General features: G+C 39.3%; 1 protein-coding gene across 5 annotated transcripts in view; it reads right to left on the reverse strand.

The window, feature by feature from the left end:
- Positions 1-26884, reverse strand: part of Phka1 (phosphorylase kinase regulatory subunit alpha 1) — a 134321-nt gene that overhangs the window by 31596 nt on the left and 75841 nt on the right. For all 5 annotated transcript variants that reach the window (XM_050129895.1, XM_050129894.1, XM_050129893.1 and 2 more), the window contains exons 15-21: positions 24642-24751; positions 22622-22766; positions 19560-19638; positions 18233-18402; positions 15992-16168; positions 14465-14556; positions 12081-12220 (exon numbers count right to left, since the gene is read on the reverse strand). In XM_050129895.1, the coding sequence (XP_049985852.1) occupies positions 12081-12220; positions 14465-14556; positions 15992-16168; positions 18233-18402; positions 19560-19638; positions 22622-22766; positions 24642-24751 (913 nt within the window). The remainder of the gene's footprint in view (positions 1-12080; positions 12221-14464; positions 14557-15991; positions 16169-18232; positions 18403-19559; positions 19639-22621; positions 22767-24641; positions 24752-26884) is intronic.

Raw genomic sequence — 26884 nt, forward strand, 5'->3', positions numbered from 1 at the left:
GGGGTTTGGAATACTGCTTTTGTTAATTTTACCACCCAGTTAGTGCATGCTAGATGGTTGCAGCGCTGGCCTGGCTCCTTGGCACTATTAGTCCTGGGGATACTGATAGTGCCAAGGCTATGGCTATGTGTCTGGGTAGCCACAGATGGGCAATACTTTGGGGGCAGGATGCTACCTAAGACAGGGAATATTAGAGGGCTATTCCCCATGACAGGCAAGGTATTATAAAATAAAATGGGGGGAGTTGTTGTGACCCAGCTGCCCTCACTCCCCCTGACTAACAGTGGAACTTCCTTGTGGTCTGTAATTGACAAGGATGTTTGTGTTCTTTCTGACAGGTGGGTCTCCACAGAAGGAGTAGAGGTAGAAAAGGTTGCTGGGAAAAATAAAGGTTGCTGTTCTTCCACCTGAAAAGAAGCCTCCATGTGTCAATCCCTGCACCCCCACCAGTCTTGGCTATCCAGGCTGTGTTGGCTGCAGCAGGTTACGAAACAAGCAAGTGCAAGTTAAAAGCCAATGGGCTATTTATATTTATATTTACAGGAGGTTGCTTGCAAAGAGTAACCAACATAATAACTTTTTAGTGAAGGAAACTGGAAGGCACTTCCTTAAATAAAGGATCAACTCAGCTGATCAAAATTAACTATCTGCAGTAAGACTAATGTTTTCAAAGAAAGGAACTTTAGTGGCAGGCCTGCAAAAAAAAAGACCCTAATCTGAATATTACTTAAGGGGAAATGTTGCAGAAACCAAAGTTAAAGACATTTTAAAAGAGGCAGGTGCAGAGAGGAGCAGAGGGACAGAGAGGGTCAGAAGGGCAGAGAGACAGAGGCTAATGACACTGTACCTGGCTAGTAATACTTTTTTTATTAGCAAATAACCGGACATGGGACAATTACTGTCGTAAGTATACCTTCATGACTTCAGGATACATGACTTTCAAATCCTTACCTTGACTTTCAAATTAAATTTCCATAACAGTCAAATTTGTGTTCTTTGCTTAACAGTTTGTTGAAGCTTAAGCGATGTAAAAATATAAAACCCAAGGCCTCAGAGTGTACTCTACAAGAGATGATTTGCCTTGCATGAACAAATCCTCAGTTTGATCCTGAGCACTGTCAAAATAGCTTGTGTACTTAGTAATTCCCATTCTAAGAAAGCATATTCCAATCAAGTAGCGACTGTGAAAAATATTTCTGTTTATCTGTGTTCTTCATGCTATGCTGCGTAGGCTCAACTCAAACTCCTGGACTTAAGTCATATTTCTGTGTCAGTCTCCCAGATAGCTGAGACTATAGGTGCATGTCATCAGGACTAGCTTGTTCAATTATTTTTTTTTAAATACATGAATTAGGCCAGTATGTGGTGGCACATGCCTTTAATCCCAGCACTCAGAAGGCAGAACCAGGCCCGTGAGTTCAAAGTGAGTCTGGTCTACAATGTGGGTTCCAGGACAGCTAGGGCTACACAGAGAAACCCGGTCTCAAAAAAAAAATCCAAAAATATATATGAATTGTAAAAATGCTTCACTTTGATGGGGGGTGCTTTTCAGATAATGGGAATACTTATGTGTTTTCACTTGCTCACTAAGTAACGTAAGTTGAAAGAAATGCTTTGGAGTTGTTTAAAAACAGACAAAACAAAGACAACAATAACTTTTTATCTAATATATTTCCCTAGTTGTGCAACCTTGACTATGTTGATACAGCTTTCTGAAAGGATTTCCACATCTATAATAAACATAGGTACTGAATCGCTCATTTTAAAAAGCTCTTCCTTTTTGGTCTTTTTGTGATTTTTGTATTTTTTTTTCTTTTTTTTTTTTTAATTTATTTATTTATTTATTAAACATTTCTGTCTCTTCCCCACCGCCGCCTCCCCTTTCCCTCCCCCTCCCCCAACCAAGCCCCCCTCCCTCGTCAGCCCAAAAAGCAATCAGGGTTCTCTGCCCTGTGGGAAGTCCAAGGACCACCCACCTCCATCCAGGTCTAGTAGGGTGAGCATCCACGAAACTGCCTAGGCTCCCACAAAACCACTAGGTCCAGTAGAATCAAAAACCCGTTGCCATTGTTCTTGAGGTCTCAGTAGTCCTCCTTGTCCGCTATGTTCAGCGAGGGACTAAACCCAGGGCCTTGTACTATTAAGTAACCCCTTCACGAAAAAGTATAAGAACATGCATTCTTTTGTCCAAACTATGTACATGTGGCAGGCACAGGGTTATATTCTGCAGCTACAACGAAATAAGTCTCTGAACTTGAGGAGCTTCATCTAGAGAGGTGAGACAAATGCCTGAAAACAGCATGCCAATAGGGCAACAGTCATACACACTATGTTAGAGGCTTGCCTGAGGAGAAAAAGGTAGGAAAGGGAAGGTTTCCAGCTACTTCCTTGAGACTATGTCAGAAGCTGTGAGTGAGTCTGAAAGAGGAGGACAAGAAGGTCCCCCACAGACAGAATAACGAGTGCATGCACAGATGTGAGAGACAACATGATTGCTAGAACACCAATTACAGAACACAAGATGGTAAAAGAGGGGTCTGAAAGCAGGCAGGAACTTTATCATGGGGGCTCCTGTATGCTACATTAACTCTTAAACTCTTTCCCTCTGCTTAAGGGAAACAAATTGGAGAATTTTCAACAGGGAAGAAACTTAAGTGAGCACATTAAAAAGATTAGTATGTAGAATTTGAAGACTAAGATTTGGCAATCCCTAATAAAATACTAGATCTGGGCAGTGACCAGTATTAGATGTTATAATCATTAAAGGAAACGCTAGCATAGGTGAAAAATATCTGATTAGTCTTTCGTTGTTATTGTGGCATGCTGGTGATAGAACCCAGGGGCTTTTGCATCTTATGTAAATGCTTCAACACTGAGCAGCATCCCTAGCCATTATTTTTCTGAAACAGTGTATGTATGTATCTTAGGCTGGCTTTGAACTCATTATGTAGCCAAGATCAGCTTTATAGTCCATCGTCCAGGTTCCATCTCCCAATGCTGAGATTACAGGTATACACCACCAAGCCCAGATAGGATTAATCTTAATATGATAAAAAAAGAGGAACAATCATGGGCTGGATATGTAGCTCAGTGGTATAGCACTTGCCCAGTATGTACAAAGCTTGGGGGTTCTTACTCTCCACATAAGAGAAAGAGTTAAGAGCAACACATTCCACTCTTTCTGGTATGATATTATCACCTCTGAACTTGTCTTGCTTTACAAATTGAATGCAGATCTATCAAATATGTGGTAATAACTATCCACTTATAGGCAATACAAAGGAAAGTGAAACACGTTTAAACATCATGAGGGGACACTCAGCAAAATGAAGAATGTGAACTCTACAGAACAAACCAGTATTAGGAAGAGAGAGTACAGACATTTAAAAAGCACTTATAGAAATATAGTAACCAAGTACAATGTGTGAACTTGAATTATGTTTGGAATTCAACAAATCAACTGTAACAAAACATTGGCTAATCAGATGCTTTTTAACACTGATAGTATTAAAGTACAATACTTAATATTCTATATAATTAAAACATTGTGTCATGTTTTTGTCCTACATGCTCTTGAGACCGTATTTACTTTTGTGGTCTACGTCTCTGTTGTTTAAGTTTTGTAATTTCTAGAGTTCTCTGTTCAAGTTTCAATGCTTTATATTCCACTGCTTCATTTTGATTACTATAGTTTTTATTTCTAAAATATCCGTTTAGCATTCCTTTAGGCTTTCTATTTCTTTTCTCAGACATTTAGTTTTCATTTGTTTCTGGGGTATTAATAGTTACTTGTGAAGCATTTTTATAGTTCCTCTATGAGATTTTTTGTTTAGTTGTGGCATATACCTTATCTCTGCTGACTTATCAATTCCTTTTGCCCATTCAAGTTGAGAACTTCCTGGTTCTTGGTATAACAATCGATTGGTATAACAACCACTGGTATCCTAAACATCTGGGGTAATATGGTGCAATAATGTGGAACTTAATAAATGCATCCCAGCAGGCCTTTTCTGATAATGTACTGCTAGGGGAAGGATATGCTGCCTTGTTACCACTTTCTGGGGATGAAGTGTGGCTTCCCCATTTGGCCTTCCTTGAGAGACAACAGAAGGAGTGTCCCCTTAACGCTGAACGAGAGTGAAGCTCCTAACTAGGCTTTCCGCCCTAGAGTGGGAATGGGTCACTTTGTTACCATCCCCGATGTGGACAAAGCTGACCTAGGATTTATATTCAGTGATCAAACTCTTAGTCTGCTTTGAGAGCATTTATTGAAGAAGGGGTGCCCCATCACCACGTGGGGATGGATGTTCATGTTTTTCATATGGGCTCCACCATAAGGGGACTCAATTCCACTGACAGGCAAGTCCCAGATGCCTCCTTGTCCTTCACTGACACACTGGCAGTGGAAAGGTGAAATAGTGCCTGTTTTATTTAAACTGGGTAAGAATACTGTAAGGACTTACTCAGTTCTTGTTGGCAGGGGCGGGCCCTCAAAAATTTTTTTTGTATGGTATGTGGCAGGAATAGAGTGACTATTATTTTAAAAGTTGTATGTCTTGTTTAGCTGCCCATTTCCTAAGTCTTTTGTTGAAAAGAACTTTTTTTTTCTATCTTAGGATTTGATGTCTGTGTCTACAGATATTCTTACATTGTCGGCTTCTCTAAGAACCCACATCAGATATATGAGTGGAAAAGGTGTTTACAAATCATGTACTGAAGTTAGCAGAAAAACAGGGCAAACGCATCCACTTCTTATCAAGAAATTCCAAGGGATCTTTCCTTTGGTGCTAGTGAGAATGTAACCCAAGCCTCATGCCCAACCATGCCCAAACCTCAGGTCTATTCTTCTTACTCTATTAAGTTTTTCAGAAGAAATTTAGGGGCCTCATTTGCTCTCCCAGAAAGTGTCCCATTAGTCCGTACCCTCTTTGTATGTGTGCATGGCTTCAGCAACCTTCGCATTCAAGGCACGTTTAGAAGCGAGGTTTCATCCTAATTCTCCCTGGTCACCACAATATAAAAATTACTGCTTATTTTATGCAGGTTGGATGGGCAGGAAATTATATGAGTTCATTTTCACATGCTGAGTAGAAGACAGCAAATGCCTACAAGGGTAACTTACATGTAAGCAAACACTCAAAAATATTGTTTCTTTTTCTGATAAGCCTCTATGTTTTTTTAATGATTCTGTGGGGTCTCACTCTGGATCCCGGGTTAGCTGCTGTGTAGCAGTCTCCCACCAGATTGAAACATTTCAACCCAAAGGGAAACACCTTAATGATGGAGGAAGGACAGACGCAGGTTAAGATCCTCCCTGGTAAGCCACCTCGTGGGCTACACAGAATATTAGAGATGGGTTAGAACAATATGTAAGAGCTAGCCAATAAGAGGCTACAGATAACAGGCCAGGCACTGTTTAAAAAATATACAGTTTCCATGTAATTATTTCGGGGCATAACCTAGCCATGCGGGTGGCCGGGTGCCAGGGACGCAGCCCTGCCGCTCCTATCGCTACAGAGTGGAGCCCGATGTGATGGGCTAAATCCACTTAAAAACTTGAGAAGGCTTAAAAATAAGGCAGAGAGAGTTTAACACAGATTTTTTGCTGTTAGTTGGTGGCGTGCTGTAGAGAAATTTCCTGATTCAGCAACAGCAGCAGAAAAAAAGCTGTGTCATTTTAAAGCACGGCTTCCTGGGGCTGTGCTGCCAGCGTGAACTCTGGCTTTAAAGCATTTCAAGGCTTTTATGAGACTGGATGTTTGTGTTCCCGCTTGGGATCGGAGGAGAGTGCTCTGAGACCATGCTGATGGCTCAGCGCTCCCCGCCTGCACCTGGGCAGAAGGCCGATTCAGGCTTAGGCAGGCGGAAGAGCATGGCGGATTCCTGCGGCTATACAGACTGTTTTTAGACTGTGCAGTGCTCTGCGTGTCAGATTTGGCTGTAACTTGGAAGAAAAGAGTTTCTGTGTCGCACGCTCAGTCTCAGAGTTAAACTGCTGATTGCGGCGCCAATGTGGACTTGCTGTGTGCCTGGAACTGTGTGGCTCAGGGGCACCAAATGGATCTGAGGCAGGAGCGGCTGCTCCGTGCTGAACTGTGCTGATCTCAGGCAGGAACTACCTTAATTGCCATAATAACAGCGCAGTTAAGGTTTAGACTGGGCAGGACACAGGCAGTACCGTATTATCTGTACATGGTGCAACTTAAGTTTTTAAGAAGTGCTTAACGTTTTAAGAAATGCTCCTGGATAGTGAAAAAATTAAAGATTCACAGTCAAACAGATTCAGACATAAAAGACCTTTATGGATCACATTGTTGGATGAATGTACATAGGCTTGGGAAAGAGAAGAAAAAGAATATAAAAAAGTTAATGTCTTAAAAAGAAAAAGGGTAAAGTCTTTAAAGAGACAGAGTACAGAAGTACAGATAGTTATAGATTAAGAGAAATAAAGAAAAATAAGCCACGTAAAAATGGAAAATTCACAGAGAGTCTGGATTATGTACATTGTGTTTTCTTTAAAATTTTTGACTGTGAAGGAGCTAAGTACAGAGAGACATTTCATTATATGGGCTGCTAAGCTGAACCTGCACATATGTTCTAAAGGTATCTTGACTTCAGAATTTGGATCTAAGGTTATGATGCTTTGGAAAAGTCCTTCTTTTGTTTTCACAGAGGATGTGACCCTGTGGATTGCATCTATTCAGATTTGGTATGATAGACCACGCCCTCCTGAAAGGTTGCTGTGAACACCCTCAAAAAATTGCTTCGCTCAATGGCCCACTGAGATGAAACTAGCACACAGGTTATACCATGAACGACCTAATGAACGACGCCCCTATTCAGCAGGAAGCAGTTTGGAGAGAAATAACTGTGCCCATGTTCCCAAATATGGTTTATAAATCTTCTTTAACATTTAAAGGGGGATATGATATAGATATAAATAATTTGCATTGGTATGGATTTTATGGTCAATTTTGTTATATGTATATGTATTTTTGATCTTGATTAAGGTATTGTGATTGTGTAGTTCATTAAAAATGTAATGTATAATTAGGAAATATAGGTTGTTAATGGATAATCATCGCTAATAGTTAAGCTTGTAGTCATGTTAATTAGATTTTCTAGATATATAGAGATATATTTCAATTAGATAGGCATTCTTCATATCTTTCAAAGACTGCAGAATATGGCATTTAAAATATTTTAATAACTTAGAACTTTTCATGACAAGGAGACATGTCTGCTCCTGGCAGCACCAGCTACTTCAAGAGGAAGATGGGCATCGAACAGGATCCTTATGGAGTTTGATAGCCATTTGGGCAAGAAACTGTTCTTGCCTGGAACGATGCATAAACTGGACACAGAGAACCCGCAGAGAGAGGACTGCTGAACTTGCCTAAAGGTGAGATGGTCTTTTGGGGTTCCTGATTCATAAAAGAGTCTGCGAGACATTCTGCAGGACACAGCAGAAAATGACTGAACTGTCTTTGAAATTTCCTGCTTCATGGAAATTTCTCTGGATACCATGGGCCTGTAGGCCGAAGATGGATGCCCCAATGTTACAGAGGAACTTTGGGTGACTGTCCAGGCAGCGAGATGTCTCTGTCATTTCTAGAGTTTTGGACTTCCTGTTTACTTAGGTATTATTATATCCTTCTGGAGTCTTTGATGGAGTTGAAGAATGAATACAGTTTTCCTTAGTTATGATAAGAGATAAAATAGATATAAATATTGTAACTGTAATTCTTGCTTGATAACTGTTTTGTTATATATAATTTTGCTATGTTAAGTTAAAGCCTTTTTTGTTTAAACAGAAAAAGGGGAAATGATAGAGGAAGGACATTGGTTAATTATAATAAAGAAACTGCCTTGGCCCATTTTATTGGTTAGAATATAGGTGGGTGGAGTAAACAGAAGAGAATTCTGGGAGAAAGAAGCTTAGTCGAGGAGTCGCCATGGTTCTCCCACTCCAGACAGACGCAGGTTAAGATCCTCCCTGGTAAGCCACCTCGTGGGCTACACAGAATATTAGAAATGGGTTAGAACAATATGTAAGAGCTAGCCAATAAGAGGCTACAGATAACGGGCCAGGCAGTGTTTAAAAAAATACAGTTTCCGTGTAATTATTTCAGGCATAAGCTAGCCATGCGGGTGGCCAGGTGCCAGGGACGCAGCCCTGCCGCTCATAATGCTACACCTTAAGTCAGAAGGTAAACAATTCAAACAAGCTTCTGGAAGTCCCTGAAACTGACCAGATTCTTTAGGCACCTCACTCCCAGAATAAGCAATAAATACTGCTGTGTCACTCTCAGGCCATCAAACTGACAAAAAGAATCTCAGACAAGCAAAACTACAAAGAATCTCATACAAGCCAAGCTGCAAAGAAAGACCCACCAACTGCCTAAAAGAAGCAGAAACCAGCATGATGTGGGATTCCCCTCTGTATGCTGTGACTACCATTGGTTAATAAAGAGACTGTCTTGGACCTGTGATAGGACAGAATAGAGGTAGGTGGGGAAAACTATACTGAATGCTGGGAGAAGAAAGGCAGAGTTGAGAGAAGCCATGTAGTCCCACTGGAGACAGACACAGTAAGTCACAGCCTTGTAGAAATATACAGATTAATGGAGATGGGTTAATTTAAGATATGAGTTAGTCAGAAATACGCTTAAGTTATTGACCAAACAGTATTGCAAATAATATGTTTTCTGTGTGATTATTTCGGGGTTGAGCAGCCAGGAACAAACTAGCGGTCTCCTACAACACCAGCAGAGCTGCCTGGAAGAGGTTTAGACTAACTGATTACTTGGAGAGGAGACCTCAACCTGCTGAGCTGCCTGCAGAGTACACAGTATGTTCCTGGTTTCCAGCTTTTGTGAACTGCCACCCAAGTGGGGATGGGTATTGGTGATGCAGCTGTCTTTGAGTAATGTCTGCTCCTGTAAGTGACTCCTCACCCATGCTTCTATAAATAATTCCAATAAACCCCATTAGTTCACCAAGTTTAGACTCTGGTGGCATCAGAACTCACTATGACACTACAGCTGGCTTTGAATACATGGAAATCATCATGCTGACTCAGGCTCCTGAGTGCTGCATTTACTTACAAGCATTAGTTACCATGTATGAGGGCCCACAGATGTGAGCCTGTTCCACCTTAACTAAAGGTCAGAGAGTTTACCAGTTTATTTTCACTCTTTCAAAGTTGTTGACAACACATGTGGCTACAAATAAAAAACCTTGACCTAGAGTGTGGTTACTTCGTGTTTTGGACATTAAGATGGCCCATAGAGGTGGATCCACTCCACCCTGACCAAAGGTCAGAGAATTCAATTCCTGCTCCTTCATTTAAAATAGGAGATTTGACATAGGGAGTGGCTGCCTACAGGATACTTGGTCTAGGGTTTATTTGCTGCATATCCTGCCCAAAACATCAAATGCTTTACTCAGGAAATAATGGCTTCATGTCTCAAGTACTGAAACAAGTAACTATTCTGGTTGTCCTTTGTGTCATGTTAAAGTGGGTTTTTTGCCTTCTTCCCCCCCTTTTGTATTGGGGTATAAAAGTGTATGAAAAAAAGCATGGGCAAATTCAGGATTCAGTATTTACTGAATTTCCCTCCCGATGCTGTTCTGTGTTCCTTTTGCTTAGTAATTCTAATCCTTATGCTTATCCTTTGTCGGTCAAGGCTGGTCTTTGACAATCTTGTCCACTTTCTTTGGAGAGTTAGGAATATATGACTGGGGAGACAGAACAGTTGGTAAAGTGCTTGCTATGCAAGCATGAAACCCTGTGTTTGATTCTCAGAGCCAACATTAAAAAAGCCAGGTGTGGTGGCACACTCTTGTAATCCCAGTGCAGGGGAAGCAGACATAGCCAGCCTAGGCTAACTGGCAAGGCCCACGTCAATGAGAGACCCTGTTTCAAAAAACAAGACGCATAGTGCCTGAGGACTGACATGCAAGGCTGACTTCTGACCTACACACACATATGCATATGCATCTCTACAAATATACCTTCACACACAAGCATGCGCGTATACACAGACATGTACACACAACATATATACACACATACGCACACACAATATACCAATAGGCTTCTATAAGTGTAGGCCCATATTTCTGTATGGCACAAGAGCCATAAGCCCGGTCTGAGGTGATCACGTAACTCTGCAGACAAGCTGTCTCTGTCTAACAATACCCAGGATGTACTGCTCCTAGTTTCTTTTGTTATAAATATAGATCACCTGAGAAGAGATGTTGGCTGAAGCTGATGACTTAAGAGTTAGGAGTTTTGGTGCTTCCTTCTTTTGTAATTTGGAGGATGTCTTATAGAGATGCTAATTCATGGCCTACCTGACTGCTAGAATACAAGTAGATGCAGATGTGACTTGAGCCCATGCAACTGGTTGCCTAGGAGACAGCCTAATGTGTTTTCCCGCTCAATTGATGTGATGATATATAAGGTGTTTGGATAACAAAGGAGAGATTTGGCCCTTCCATGATGACCGTGTAAGCTGCTTTTGATTATTCCTCGCGACTCCGTTCTAGTCCAGTTAGGGAATCTGTGTTGGACCCACACAGCCTCCAACACATAAGAACCACAATACTGATAATAATATTTATCTGTTATTGATTACCTATTATGGCCTGACATTGCATTATGGATTTTATACACACACAATTTTATTCCTTATTTTATATGTATGGTTATTTTGCCTGCATGTGTATCTGTGTGGCATAGGTGTGCCTGATGCCCACAGAGACCAGAAGAGAGGGCTAGATCCCATGGGAGCATGCTTACAGATGGTTGGTTGTGAACCATTATGTGTGTGCTGAGAATCCAACCTAGGTTCTCTGGAAGAGGAGCTAGTCCTCTTAATCAATGAACTACTTCTTCAGCCCTGGATTTCCAGCTATTTATAATAATTTTTATGAGGCAGGAATAATACTAATTTTGTGAATGTACACAATGTAGGCTTTGAAGTCATACCATGAGTATATTGGTAAACTGTACTAAATAGGTACATGAAGCTCAAATGCTGTGCTCCATTTACTGTGTGCTATAGTTTAGATCTTGGATAGTCCTCAAATCTTAAACTCTTGGTCCTCTACCTATGTAATTGCAGGGAGATGGTGGAAAGCTTTATAAAGCATAGCCTAGATTAGGTTACTGAGGTGTGCCCTTGTAGGAGATACTAGGACACTGTTCTATTACTTTCTCTCTCTCTCTCCTGTAACCCAGTTATGAGGTGAATGGTTTCACCCCATGCTGCTGCCATGATCTGGTACCTCATCACAGACCATAAAGCAACATGGCCAACCAACAATAGAATGAAATCTCCAAAACTATAAGCCAAAATAAAATTTGTTTTTTTTCTTTTTCCATATGAAAAAGAGCAACTTTATATGATTAAAATAATCAAATTCAAGTTATTAGTTAAAGGTAATTCAGGTTATTATTTAAAGGCTTTTTATACCTTTTACCCTTAAATAATAATTAAGGATAACTAGGTGTCTAACATAGTACAAACTCTACTAAACATGAATAGAAACATGACCTTTCATTAGAGGAAAATACAGACTTACATCCTTTATTGTATTCTCTCTTACCAACAAAAAAAAATTTTGAACTATGCTAAAAATGAGTTTGAAGCAGAAAAAAACAGCAAAATGAATACTGTTATATATCAATATACTTTTCTATTAAATACTAATATTAGTGACTACAGAGTTTGCTTAGTAGTAACAAGCATTTGGCTGCTCTTCCAGAGGACCAGGGTTCAATTCCCAGCACCAACACGGTGGCAAACAACCATCTGTAAAACCAGTCCCAAGGGATCTAACACTCTCTTCAAGCTTTGGAGTACACAGCAATAAATGCCAGCAAAACACTCATACACATAAAATAAATAATTACAAAGCATATTAAAATAAGGAACATTTTGAGCTCGAAAATGAACCTTTTCTTTTAATAAACTGTCGCAGGCATTTGTTATAAGAGAGAAAGCTGACTAACATGCTATACTTCCTCACAATATGTGCATTAATGTATACAAATAATAGCCATCACTTACTTCATTGAGTACAGCATGTAGAGTATATCAGCTTGCTCTTGTAAGCTTGAAGTCTCCTTCAACTGTGAAACCAGCGACTGGAAGTCCACTTCCCCAGATTTGTCTCTAGGAAGATGTACCTCTACACGAACAGAAGGAACCTTTGGAATAAGAAATGATAAACGAAGTTAACAGTGCTTAACTAGATGATGACCTAGAATAAATTATCTCTCCACCTCTAAACCTTTTCCACAAGTATTTTCTAAATGCTGGTCAGATGTGGTAGTGTACACCTGTAACCCTAGCATTTGGGAGGTTAAGGCAACAGGATCAGGATTCAAGACCATCCTCATCTACATAGTAAGTTACTTGAGACTCTGCCTCACAATGTTTTTCCCAAAATGCTGATAAAAAGCAAAGCCAAAACAGCAAGACCACAAAGCCCTAAGATAGAGAAAAGTAGTTTTCTAAGTTTACATTAAGAATAAACTTAAAAAGACATATATCTTTATTTGATAGTGTTTTGTTTAATACCATGTACTGGCTGGTTTTGTGCCAACTTGACACAAATGAGAGTCATCAGAGAGGAAGGATCCTCAGTTGAGGTATAACCTCCACAAGATCCAGCTGTAGGCCTTTTTCTCAATTGGTGACTGATGAGGGAGGGCCCATCCCATGTGGGTGGGGTCATGCTCAGGCTGGTGATCCTGGGTTCTATAAGAAAACAAGCTGAGCAAGGCAGTAAGCAGCCTCCTCCATGGCCTCTGCATCAGCTCCTGCCTCCAGGGTCTTGTCCTGTTTGAGTTCCTGTCCTGACTTCCTTCAATGATGAACAGCAATGTGGAAGTGTAAGCTGAAGAAACCCTTTTCTCCCCAACTTGCTTTTTGGTCATGATGTTTTGTTGCAGCAAACTAAGACACATCAGAAACCATAGTGACTAGTTTTCTTACTTTCCTTAAAGATGGCAGAGTTTGAAACACCTGTCCTGGCCCCAAGGCCCTGGGTCAAGCCAGAAAACATCCAAGTGCCTGCCCATCTGGGCCCTGCAGCTACAATGAACAAATATGTGATGGGGAGAGGAGAGAGAGTAAATGATGGAGAGATGGAAGAGAAGCCGAGTGGTTTGTGTGTTGTGGAGAGAGGTACAGCTGGAGACAGGACAGTGGTGAGGAACAGGCTGATATGAGGAGCCTGTACAACCACCCAAGGCCATGGTGATGCTCAGGCCTGGTTGCCACTAAGGGCCATGTCTGAGTCTATGGGCCTACAGTAGCTGGGGTCTATCTGTGGCCTTGTATTACCACTGAGGGATGTCTGTAGTTTGGGCTGGCACCTGGGGCCATACTCATGTCTCTGGGTGTGTGTGGTGGTGGGGTGTCAAATTGATCTGATTGGTCTGTGCTTCTACCTGAGGCCATGGTGATACCTCGGGGTCCATGGTCCTACTGCAGCTGGAGTCTATGTTGATGCCCGTGACCTGTGTTACCATCAAGGGCCAAGCGGATATCTGTGCCCTGTACTGCTGCCTGAAGCCATTTTGAGGGTCAAGGGCTGTGATGCTGCTTGGGGGCCATGTCTGGGTTTGTGGTCCTATCTTGGCAGTGTCTGCTTAATGTCTGAGGCATAAGTTACCACCAAAGGCCATGCAGATATCTTTGGTCTGGGCTTCTGCCTGAAGCCATGTTGATGTCCAAGTACTGTGCTGAGCTGGCCTGCCCTTCACTGGGGTGGTGTAAGAGAGATGGCCCCAAATGCATGGGCACAGGAGAGCTATCACCCAGGCCCAGATCCAGGACCTTGAGTTGGCCCACCCCAACATCTACCACATCTATGAGCTGCTGGAGTATGTGAAGGGACTGGTCTGCAGACCAAAAGCCATAGGATCTCCACAACTCTGGGCAACAGCCGGATATCTGAGAGAAGTCTTGGTGAGGGCCCAGTACTGATGATATACCAGAAGTCAGAGGCCTTGAACTTGACCAATGACTCACTGCATGCACATTTGCAAGTAAAGCTATTGGGGCAAAAGGGTGTACTACGTGACACACCACAGCTTCCGATGCTACTATGATGAAGACATTGTGGAGAGGCAGGAAAGACACAGCGGAGCGAGGTGGTGCATGGGCTGTAGAACTGGAGATGCCACAGCTGTGAGTGGTATGAGAGAAGGCTGCAACTGATGGAGGAACAGGTGGTTTCCCAGAGGGCTTGGCCAGAGGTTTTGCTTTGTATTTTTTCGCTGCTTTTTCCTTTTTCTTTTGTGGGGGAGGTTACAAGGGTGGAGGGCAGATATGGAAGAACTGAGAAATGAGTGGGATTGGAATGAATGATGTAAAATTCCCAAGGAATCAATAAAAAAAAGATGCCAGATTTTTACGAAAAGCTGACAGGAATGCACAGTTACCTGGTTATCTTGTGGAGACTGAGGTGAGTCAAGTAAATTGAATGAAGGGCGAGAAGGCTGAAATAACTTTGTAGGAAGGTACATGTGAACATCTGCAGGAAGTTGACATTTAAGGAAAAAGTTAAGTAGGAAACATAAAACACATGGTTGACTTAGCAATACGGTAACATGTGGATCAGTTCTTTACAGAACAAGAATGATGAAAGTTTCCTTCAATGATATAAATAAAAAGAAATGTGGCTATTAGATAATTTAAAATATCCAATTAATGCATATTTTTATATTTTTGAAAGGATTTTCTGTAATTGTACCATCAACTAGACATATAAGATATATTTATTAATAGGATCACTATCACAATGATGCTATCACTAGTATTTTCATATAAATACATAAAAACACCTAAAAGGAATAACTCAGTTACATTTTACTTTTTCTGGGATCTTCTAGGCAAATATTTGATTTTCAGAGGCTGTGACTGGATGATTCTATCTAGAGACTCAAAAAACATGTAGTGGTTGATCAACTTTGAGATGTTTCTAAGATGTTTTACTTACACAGTAGAAATACTTACCATAACCTCTAAGGAGAGACCTGCCCTTCATTTTCAGCATTTTACACAGAGAGACGATACAGAGCTCAAATAACTGGTCAAGTAAGTAAATAGCAATGCTAGGAATCGAATTCTGGTTTCCTGATTTACACATGATAAATGCAATTTAATGAACATAAGTTCATGTCGTTGCATAAACTCTTTCTAGCTGGAGCACAACCAAAGGATATCCTAAGCTTTTCCTTCATCTCAATGTTAAACAGTGCTCACATTTAGTATCTGGTTAGTAATGGTCAATAAAAATTTAGGTAGCAGGAGCATGCATTACAACCATTCTCATCCTCTGGATAATGTAACATTCAGGTCATCTAGGTGTGGCTTAGGAGCCCTTCTCTCCCTCACATATAGCAACCACAGAGATATTGAAGTCTTAGGAACCATGGCTACGCTTGTAACATACAGAAGATACCTTCCAATGAAAACATTACTAAAGGAAGGTACTGGTTATGGAGAGAACTGTGGCGATGTTGTGAAGAATGAGTATTATATTTGAGATCTACATGGCTAGAACAACTGGATGCACAGTTAGAGTGGGCATAAAGGGAAATCCAGTTGTAGCTTATAGTCAGTCTCTGCTTCTGTCTACCCTGTTTTATAATAGAAATTCTAAATTACCCTCAAAGAAGTAATTTTCCAAATGAGAAATGCTCTTCCACATTTTACTTCTATATTAAAACTGAATATGTTCTCTTGTTCTGTGTCTTGCTGTTTTCTTGGTCAAACCAGACTATATGGCAGTATCCATATCAAGATTATATAGTATTCATTGACTTCATAAGGATTTGAGTGCCTACTATATTCTAGGTGCTGCCCAAGAGGCTGGGGACAAAGCAGTGAACAAAACCATGTTCCTGTCTCCATCTTGGGCTTCATGTCATCTGTGTTTGACACTAGGGAGTAGTGGTATTACTCACTCTGTACATGCAGCTCCTTGGCCTTGGTCACCAAGGACATTAAGTCGCAAGTTGTTTGCACAGCAGCTCGGAACCGATCTAGCCCTCCCTTCTGTGAGGTAGGAGCTAGTTTAGGATGGGGAACAGTATGTGCCAAAAGGTGGTCTAAGTAACGAGCAACTTCATCACCACAGCGAGCTGCAAGGTTAGTTGGGGAAAGGGAAGAAACAAAAACAAACATAGTTACTAGAAAATCTACCCTAGTAGTCAGAATGAGTGGCTCTTATACCTAAAACACCATCTCAGAGGAAGGCTGTTCTTGACTCATGGGAAAAAAAAAACCTTGAGACTATTGTATAACCTCATAGATTAAGATTTAGAGGCTACAGCCATTTACCAGGATCCACCTGCTCTTCATTTTTGCTGAGACACAGGTAAAGTTACTGAAAGCTAAATGTATGAGTTTGTTCTAGAATAAGCAGAGCAAGTTTCATATTTTCTATGTGTGTGATGGCAGGGGGGTGGCAGAAGGGAGCCAACATTGGAAAAGTGGAAGGACAGGCCCTTTCAACTAATAGAAAGAGACTTTTCTGGAGAAAGGCCATGGAAGGGCAAAAAATCTTCCACCAAATAATGAGTTAGTTCTAAAAAGAGTCTACAAACACTAGTACTAATCACTAACAAGAAAAGCATATTTGTATGCCATTGGCTAAGGACTATTGGTCATAAATTGCCTTTTAGACATCTTATTTATTTATTTATTCACCAAATATGTGTTGTTACTATGGAACAGGCAGTGTCCTGGACATTGAGAATTGTTGCAGAAAGTACATATTGTCTCCCTTCTCTTGGGCTTACCCTCTCCCATGTATCATCTAGGTACATTTAGCCCCATGGCTTGTGGGTCACATGTAACCAAGGATAACTATGATAAGGCCTCAAACAAAATCATGAACTTACTCAAAACATGAGGTTAAAAAACTCTATTATTGCATGGTTCTTGAACATGGACTTGGTAGATGATGACATCATGTCATGATATCCAAAGGTTGGACACACTTAAATCATATTGTTATACAGATAATGGAAATGTCACACTTTAAAATGAATATTATGTTTACAGTTAGGGAAGTGCTGGGATTGGAACCAAAGGTGTCTGTCTGTCATGCATCATTTGGTGCTGGACAATCTTCAGTGACCTCTTTAGAAGTCTCTCTGTGATCTGGTGTGACCAATGGGAACTAGTAGAGCTCTAAGAATCAAACTCAAATTCAATGGTATCCTAGTGACAGATATTTTAACTATGAATATAATCTGGATACTTGAATAGAGGGACATTGGTTATATTTAATTATCAAAATGCTTTAGACAAAAAGAAATACTATGCAAATAAAGAAGAATATAGAGTAAATGTTGAGCCCAAACAAAAAATGGTACTTATTCTATGAGATTATGCTTGTTAGTATCTTATGGTAGACAACAGTCAAATACCCAAACAACAAAAAACAGTCCACCAAAATTTAGATGGTTAGACGAACTATTCTCTTATTGACCATTCTGTTATGAAGACTCAAACAATGTAATTTTTGTCTTGCAAAGGTCAGTACTTGTGCACTGCAGTCAGTGTTTCCTAGTCATTTTAAAATCCATGCTATCAGAATGCATTCTCATGGCACCATGTTTGTATCATTAGCATGAATTATGTACATTATTCATCGTATTTGTCACATAATAGCGACAGGCATTCTGAACAGGCTTTATCAAAGTACAGAGACCTCCTCAGAAATATCGAGACATGTCTCTAATATTATGTAAAATATAAGTCCTTGAGTTATGTGAAACTTTAAACATAACTCTAACCAAATTTCATATTTTAATGCCAAATATAAGATATACATATATTTGTATATGTATGATGTTTTCAACTGCACTATTAATTAAATATTTTACTTATTATTGTTTCTTCCTATTTCAAATTACCAGCTACCTCAAAAACTCAAGAAAGAAATCTTCCCTAATCTTGGTAAGGCATTGCCTAACCTCATACTCTACAATCAGTCACCACAGAGATATTAAACCAGAAGCCAAAGAGCAGTAGAGGAAAGAAAAGTGAAGCAAAACAAAAGTAGAAATCTAAATGTATTAAAGAGGACTGAGGATGGTACACTATGAGATTGTTGGAAACATCAGTTATTAATGATGAAGCCAAACATTCACTTGCATTCTTGTCTGGTCAGCCAGTGGTGTTTAAGGCCTCCTTACCATTACTTGTTGAATCATAGCTATCCATCATCCAGTTGCCAGATTCCAGCTCATCATAGTCTTCATCATAGTCTTCATTGTACAGCTTACCCTCAGGTCCAGGGTCCATGAAGCTTAAGTGTGTGCAGCAAGATGTTGTCAAAAACTCTGACAATTTACCTGTCTGGATCCTTATAATTATAGGGTAGATAGAAAACAGCAAATCAGGAAATATCTTTTTAAAGGATATACAAATGAGTCACAATTGTCAATAAAAGAATGCTTTGCATGTTTCAACATGTTAGGGACAAGATTTTTAAAGAAAGACCACTAATAAGAGTTCACAATCCTCCAACAGATTAGTTGTATTCTCTTTTATTGCTGTACACTATGTTGAATATCTGGTAAAAAAAAAAAAACTGCATTAGCTATTAGAGAAGTGGATAGAGAATGAAGACAAATCACACAAATCTATTACATTATTTTTTAAAAAAATACCATCGGGGCTAGAGAGACTGCTAAGTGGTTTAGAGCTCTGGCTGCTCTTGCAGAGGACCTGGGCTCAATTGCCAGTACCCAGATGGCAGCTCAGAATCATCTATAACTCCATTTCAAGGGGATCTGATACTTTCTTCTGGCCTCTGTTGGAATCAGGCATGCACAGAGTACACAGAAATACATTCAGGCAAAACTCTCATATATATAATAAAAATAAAAAGAAATCTCAAAAAATTTAAAAAGACCATCAAAAGACAATTTTAGACATAGACAATATTTGACATTTTTATATGTTGTAATAAATTAAGTTGAACTATATCATTCTCTACTTAATAAGCCAATTACAAAACTTCAAATGAAATTAGTAGTATTAATTTTCTAAAGAAGCCAGTTTAAAGGAGCTACCAATGGCCATATCTTGATAATTTGAAAAATGAAAGAAATAATGACAGAAATGGGTCATGATGTATTGAATAAAATAAGATCCCAAAGAATATATTAATAATAAACAACAAAATAAGTTAATTTTTATATATAAGAATTCCAATTATAGATGTACACGGAATAATAAAAACACTGTCAAAATGGGCCTTGGTTTATGTGTTTATACAGACAAACAAATTTCTAGAAGGCTATTTTACAACTCAGGAATAGTTCTTCCTTCCAAGAATCAATGGAAGCGGACACATGTGCTTGCTGAGATGATATCTTGAGAAAGTGCAGTGAATTCTTATAATTGTGTGTGCTATTTCAGCATTGATTTGAATCTACATTTGACTTTCTCATATGCTAAGCAGGGCTCAAGCATTATTTATAGGTTCCTGTGCTACATCTCCCCTAGCTCACTTACCTTGCCCCACCAAAATAGCCATCCTGCATTTTTCGGAGTGCTGCCAGGATACTTGAATTCAAGCTGGTTCCATCTTCCTCTTAAAAGTAAAAGATTTTAAAAACATATTTTGTTGTTTTAACTTAGAACTAGGGGAAGTGTTTCAATCATTTCAAACCAACTTTGTACTGGGAGTACCACAAATGAGATACTCCTTACTGACCGTCCTGTGCTTCGATGATTAATGTGAAGAGCAACATCACTGTAGACTGGGCAAATGGTAAAGATTAAGTTCTTCAAAGGCATTACCTTGTTAATCACAAGTAACCAGCACTTTTAACAACATCAACTATTTATCAAATGTTGATGGACCAGTCTGCCTCCATCTTAGGCTTGAAACTAGGTTCATTCCTGTTTTTGACTAAGGCTCTGTTTCTCAAGGATTGGGCTACGACTCACTTAACATGTCTTTGTTTCAAAATGTTAGTTTTGTTTGTTTGTTTTCTTTTTTGAGACAGGTTTTTCTCTGTGTAGTCTTGGCTGTCATGGAACCTTGAACTCAAGAGATTTGCCTGCCTTTGCCTCCCAAGTGCTGGGATTAAAGGTGTATTTCACTACGGTCTGGCTTCAAAAAGTTTTTATGACTATCCTGCAACCTTACCTTTGTTTCAAAGGGTTGTTATGACTGCTTTATAATGCTGCTCCTGTAACCCTATCTATTAGCCTGCCAAATACCCCTTCTGGAAACCACCAACCCCTGCACTATAAAAATTCTTATCTTACCCATGTCCAAGACTGACCTCTTGAACGCTACCATAGGAGGAGGCAGCCTATGTACATGAGTTAAAAAAGCTTGCTTTAATTAATTGCTTGCTTTAATTAATTTGGTCATTGATGATTATGGTTAGTGGTTTTTCTCCTTGAACCATTGGGATTAGCATTATGATAAGCATCTCACAGACAATGTCTTAGTTAGGGTTTCTATCGCTGCACCAAAACACCGTAACTGAAAAGCAAGTTGGGGAGGAAAGGGTTTATTTGGCTTACACTTCATCACTGAAGGAAGTCAGGACAGGAACTCAAAACAGGGAAGGATCCTGGAAGCAGGAGCTGATGCAGAGCCCATGGAGGACAGCTACTTACTAGTCTTGCTCTCCATGACTTGTTCAGCCTGCTTTCTTATAGAACCCAAGACCACTATCCCAGGGATAGTACCACCCACAATGGGCTTGGCCCTCCCCCATTGATCACTAATTGAGAAAATGCCTTAAGGATGGAAGCATTTCCTCAACTGAGGCACCTTCCTCTGATGATTCTGGTTTGTCAGTTTGACACACAAAACCAGTCAGTAAAGATAGTATTACTCATAATGAGTCGTGTGTGTGTGTGTGTGTGTGTGTGTGTAAAATCCTCTAGAAGGATGATGATTATCTGGTTTTTATATTAAACTGATGATAGTCTTGAGATTTGCCTTTTCTAATTTGTTCTTTCTAATAACACTCTGGAGGCAGAGGCAGGAGGGCCATGAGTTTAAAGTCAGGCTCATGTACATAATGAATTCCACAATCGCCTGGGCTATACTGTGAGACTTTGCTTCAAAAACAGAAAACAAAATAATAACAAAAACAAATAAAAGTCATACATAGTAGTAAACATATGAAATCTCAGTACTTGGGAGACAGAGGCAGGAAGATCAGGAGTCCAAAGGCAACCTTAGCTATATATCAAGTTTGAAGAGAGCTTAGGCTATACAAACTGTTCAATAATCCTTCTGTATACTGTGAAGATGTATTGCTCTCATTGTTAATAAAAAGCTGACTGGTTGATAGCTAGGTAGGATTTTAGGGGCAGAGAGAATGCTGGGAAGGAGGAGGGTAGAGGAAGCAGGTGAACTTGCTGTACTGAGGAAAGGTACCGAGCATGTGGCAGAGCACTTATAAGAAATATGGGTTAAGATGTGAGAGTTAGCTAGTAACAAACTGAGCTATCAACCAAGCATTTATAATTAATAATAAGTCTCTGTGTGGTTATTTGGGGAGCAGCTGGTGGGTCAGAGCTGATCAGTTGTTTAGATGAAAAACTCCTCCTGCATACATAAGACCCAGTCTCAGAAACCAAACAGGGTGAAATGGCAATGCATAAAAATCTTGTTAAAAACAAAAACCGAGAATAGAAAATCTGAAAGCCTAAGTTCTACATCAGCTGAACGTTTTTCTTAGGCGCCATGATAGCTTTCAGTGCTTTAGTACTTAATCTTGAATTTGTTTTCTATTATTATTATTATCTATTAACTTTGCCTTCTAAATTAAACTGTAACTATCTCAAGACAATTATGCGAATACATTAGTTTTAAATGCGCACTTGTTAAAAAGAACAAAGACTACCCTACTTTCTCAGCTCCTGTTATTTTGTAGCCCTTTTCAGATGTGACCAAAATTCCTACCAGTCTGTCTGGATTTTGAATGACTAATGATAAAAGGTTCTTTTTCATGAAAAGGAATTCTATGCACTTTGGCAGTACACACAGAACTTGGGAAGCAACAGCAGAGACACAGAAAGAAAGCAGCAGAACTCAGAACAACAAAGCCTTTCCTTGTGAGGAAGCAGCTCTCCCTGCCCCTAATACAACCCAAAAGCTTTTGCACTTTCTCCTCCTAAATGCGACTGTTTCAGTAAGACGGGCTTTGGAAGGAGAAGCTTGGGAACTTTCCTATAAATTGTGATGCTCCACTGGGATAAAACAGATGCAGGATGTAGTAGCATTCTCTTTAAAAACAATTGTAGAATATAGCTTTTGGAAAATTAACTCAGAAATCAATTATCTAAAGCTAGTCTTTGCTCCGTTTTTACACTGTGGCTCTCAAACCATATGAAATATTCTTATGCATCCATTTATTTCATATTTATCATCTGTCTTCACCTCCTAAAACATAAACTTAAACAGAACAGAAACCTTACTTGTCTATCACCCTGTGTGTCCAGAGCTTAGAAAATTGTCTGGCACAAAAGCTAAGCTGGTAAGTACTGCTCTGCAGTGTGACACTGAAGGACTACACACATAACTTCCTTCACTCATTCCTTACCAAGCATGGTGTGTGAGATGGGGAAAGTGATGGTGGGCTGGCCTGTCATCCTCCAGCGGCTACAGAGGTAGGACAGATCTGTTCTAAGCATTTCTACTATCATCTGGTTGTCCAGAGCCAGGTAGAACTGTTGCTGATCTATAAACTGAGAGAAGGAAACACAATCATTCAGAAAAATTTTCTCTCACAAATATCAAATAGTATTTTTCAATGTCTGCTTATTCATAAAGCATATATGTCACACAGGAAACAGTACTCTCAAATTTAATGACTAATAATTCCCAAAGTATGTGGTGGTCAACGGTATGCATAACAATAATTTCTGATATTTTTTTTCTTTTTCTTTTGGATTTTTTGAGCTAAGATTTCTTTGTGTAGCCCTGGCTGTCCTGGAACTCACTCTGTAGACCAGACTGACCTTGAATTCAGAGATCTGCCTGCCTTTGCCTCCTGACTGCTTGGGATAAAGGTGTGTAGGTAGCCATCACTGCCTAGATAGTTTCTAATATTTTTAAAGTGTGTGACTGCTTACAATTTTTTTCAAGTATATAATTTCATTTAATCCTATAACCACCTAGTATAGGTAGCTCCTCCTCTACCTCTCCCCTTTCTTCCTAATTTCTTATTATGTAGCCTAGGCTCGCTTTGAACTCATAATGCCCTTGCTCTGTAATTCCTGAGTTATGAGATTACAGGCACGCACCACTATTCTCAACTTGACGTCTTTCTTTCTTTCTTTCTTTCTTTCTTTCTTTCTTTCTTTCTTTCTTTCTTTCTTTCTTTCTTTCTTCCTTCCTTCCTTCCTTCCTTCCTTCCTTCCTTCCTTCCTTTCTTTCTTTCTTTCTTTCTTTTAGATTNCTTTCTTTCTTTCTTTCTTTCTTTCTTTCTTTCTTTCTTTCTTTCTTCCTTCCTTCCTTCCTTCCTTCCTTCCTTCCTTCCTTCCTTCCTTCCTTTCTTTCTTTCTTTTTTTTTTGGATTTTTTGGGGACAGGGTTTCTCTGTAGCTTTTGGTTCCTGTCCTGGAACTAGCTCTTGTAGACCAGGCTGGCCTCGAACGCACAGAAATCTGCCTGCCTCTGCCTCCTGAGTGCTGGGATTAAAGGCGTGCACCACCACCGCCTGGCTGCCGTTTTTCTTTTAATATGAAGAGTAAGACTCAGGGGCAATATGTGAACTAACACACACATCTGATTAGCAAATGGAAAAGTCAGAACTAGAGTCTAGGTTAAGTTTATCTTTTGTCTATCTTAGATGCACTGCTTTAGATATAACAAATAGACGATTAAAATTTTCCTTCAAGAAAATAATTACTTTGCTACTAGAGATCAAACCTTAGGACTTGTGCATGTTTAGAAAGTACTTGACCATTAAGCTTCATCTTCAGCCCTTGGTTGGGACAGAATATTCCTATGTACCTCATACTAACCTTGCTAACCATGTGGCCCTTGTTGGTGCTGAATGCACTGCCTCATCCTCCTAAGTGCTGGAATTACAAGCATGTGACACTGTACCTAGCTTCCTTCCCAGAAAATAATTGCTACTACCATCCATCTTAGATCTATGTATGTCGCTAACAAATGTCAGGCCACCAATATATATGATCATGGCCTAATAGTCCTGTTATTTTTCTTTAAAAGAGGACATTGAAGATTTCTATGCAAATGAAAAGGCGCCTTCATAATAGGAAACACTTAATTGAGCAGTTAAATAGATTGTATTTCACACATAAAAGACAAATACAGTCTTAATTTAACTTCTGAAAAATAAGGAAGATTCTGTAAATACCTTAACATTTGGAAAATCCCAATCACAGTTTAACATCCAGGAATATTGGTAGTGGCAGTTACTTGGCAAAGCTCTACGCAGCAAGTTCAATTCAGCAAACAGTTATTGAATCACTTAACACATGCAAGGCCCTGTAAGACTGTGACTAATCCAATTCCAGCCAATGTTTTATTTCTGCAGTCTCTCTCCTCTCATTTCGATTCATCTCAATGCATGGTGCAGCTTATGCCACTCACCTGTGGAGTGAAAGTGAAGACTGTTTTGCGAATGTCATAGAGTTTTGATGTTCCAAGCACGCCCATGAACCTGTAGGGTCGTCCACTGAGTTTCATTCTACTGTTGCATCCTGACACAAAATTGAAAAATGGTCAGGATATTCTTAGTGTACAGATTAAACAATATTGGTTTCCACAGATACTCACAATGTATGTATATACATATATACACATCTACCTCATTTCTTTCTGTTTAAGGTGTCTTCTTTTTACAGTCTAGCTTTCTTAACATTAGAATCTTTCAATCCATACCTATGTTAAATGTATTATATATATTACTATATATGTAAAAGTAAATTAAATAGACTTTTAGATACAATAAGTATATTGTTCATTCACTGACATGCATTTTTCCTATCACCAAAGGGGAAAATACACATTGTTCTAAAAATGTTTTCCTCCCAAATACATTGAATATCTTTTCTTGTCAGTACTGATAGAACCCCTACTATATGTTTTTGTCTATGACATATTTTCATGAGTACTTGATTTGATATCTTTACCAAATATGCTGCCTTTTCATGCATATGTGTATGAGTACACATGTAGGCCAGTGGAAAGCCTTGGGTGTCATTCTCAGGAATGTCACTCATCTCCTTGTGAGTTCCATTTTCTCATCAACCTAGTCCACCAACTAGGCTAGATTTGCTGGCTAGTGAGCCCCTGGATCCTCCTGTCTCTTCCTCCCCAGTGCTGGGATTACAAGCATGCATACCATTCCTGACATTCTTATGTTTGTTTATTCATGGAACCAAACTTGGGTCCTCATGATGGCGAGACAAGTGTTTCACCAACTGAGCCATTCCCCCAACCCCTAAACATGCTACATTTTCAGAGTTGCTTCAACTTGTAAGGGAGCAGACTAGAGAATGCTCAATTATAAGTTTCACTGAATTAAGCACATATTTGCTCTGGGATTAATATTAAAACTAGGTTTTAACTATTATTGCTTAGGGTGTGTGTGTGTATGTGTGTGTGTGTGTGTGTAAAGGCACACATTCTCATGACATGACACACATGGAGGTCAGAGGGCAACCTTTGTAGCTGGTTCTCTTCACTTTGAGTTTCCGGGATCAAACTCAAGTCATCAGGCTTTTGTGTTCTTACCTGTTTAGCCATTATGCTGGCCTTTGTTAGTATTTTTTTTTTATCACAGAAAAATATGTGTAACATAAAATTTATCATTTTGAGAGTACAGTTTAGTGACTTTAAATACATCATCGTGTAAATGCCATCACTATTCACCTCCCAGAACCACTTCATCTTATCAAACTGAAACTCTACTTGCTAGTTCCCTTCTCCTCTCAATCTAACAATAAATTTCTACTTTGTGTCTATGAATTAGACTACTCAACTAGAATCATACATATCTTTCATTTGAAAACTAACTGCTTTATTTAACTCAGCACAATATCTTTGAAGTTCATATATGGCATAGCACATGTTAGAATTTCCTTCCTCTTTTAAGGCCAAATATTCTACCTATGTATATACCGCCTTTGTTTTTTATTCAATTGTTGATGGGAATTTAGAGTGTTCCCATTTTGTCTACTGTGAACAATATTGTACAGTAACAAAGATAATACCTATTCGACCTCTTCACTGCATTTCCTTCAGAGTATGTACTTAGAATTCTTGAATCATATACCTAGTCTATGTTTAATTTTAAATATTTTAAAATTTTTATAAAATTGAGAAAAAATGCAATTATTTATCAAAGTCTGGCTTATTTCATTTAACATTATAATCTCCAGTTATATCTGTTTTTCAGACAATAAAATAATTTCAATTTTCATTATTTCTTTCATTAACATTTGTTATATTTAGCAAACAAATCTTCTACCTATTTGGTTATATTCATTTTTATAGTCTTTGTTCTTTTTGATGCAACTATAAATGCATTTTTGTTGATTTCCTTTTTGGATCATTTATTTTTAATACAGAAATGAAAATATGTAATTTTGTGTCCTATATCTTTGCCCAATTTACTATTTCTAACAGCTCTCTCTCTCTCTCTCTTTCTGTGTAACAGTCCTGACTACCCTGAAACTCACTCTGTAGACCAGGCTGGCCTCAAACTCACAGAGATCCACCTGCCTCTGCCTTCCAAGTGCTGGGATTAAAGGTATAAACCACCACTGCCCAGCTTCTAGCAGGCTTTTTAAATATATATGAAATCTTTAGATTTTTTCCACATCAGAACA

This window comes from Alexandromys fortis, unplaced genomic scaffold (genome assembly GCF_014885135.2).
Source record: "Alexandromys fortis isolate MF-2015 unplaced genomic scaffold, M_Fortis_MF-2015_v1.1 scaffold_321, whole genome shotgun sequence".
NCBI classification, from domain to species: Eukaryota; Metazoa; Chordata; class Mammalia; order Rodentia; family Cricetidae; genus Alexandromys; species Alexandromys fortis.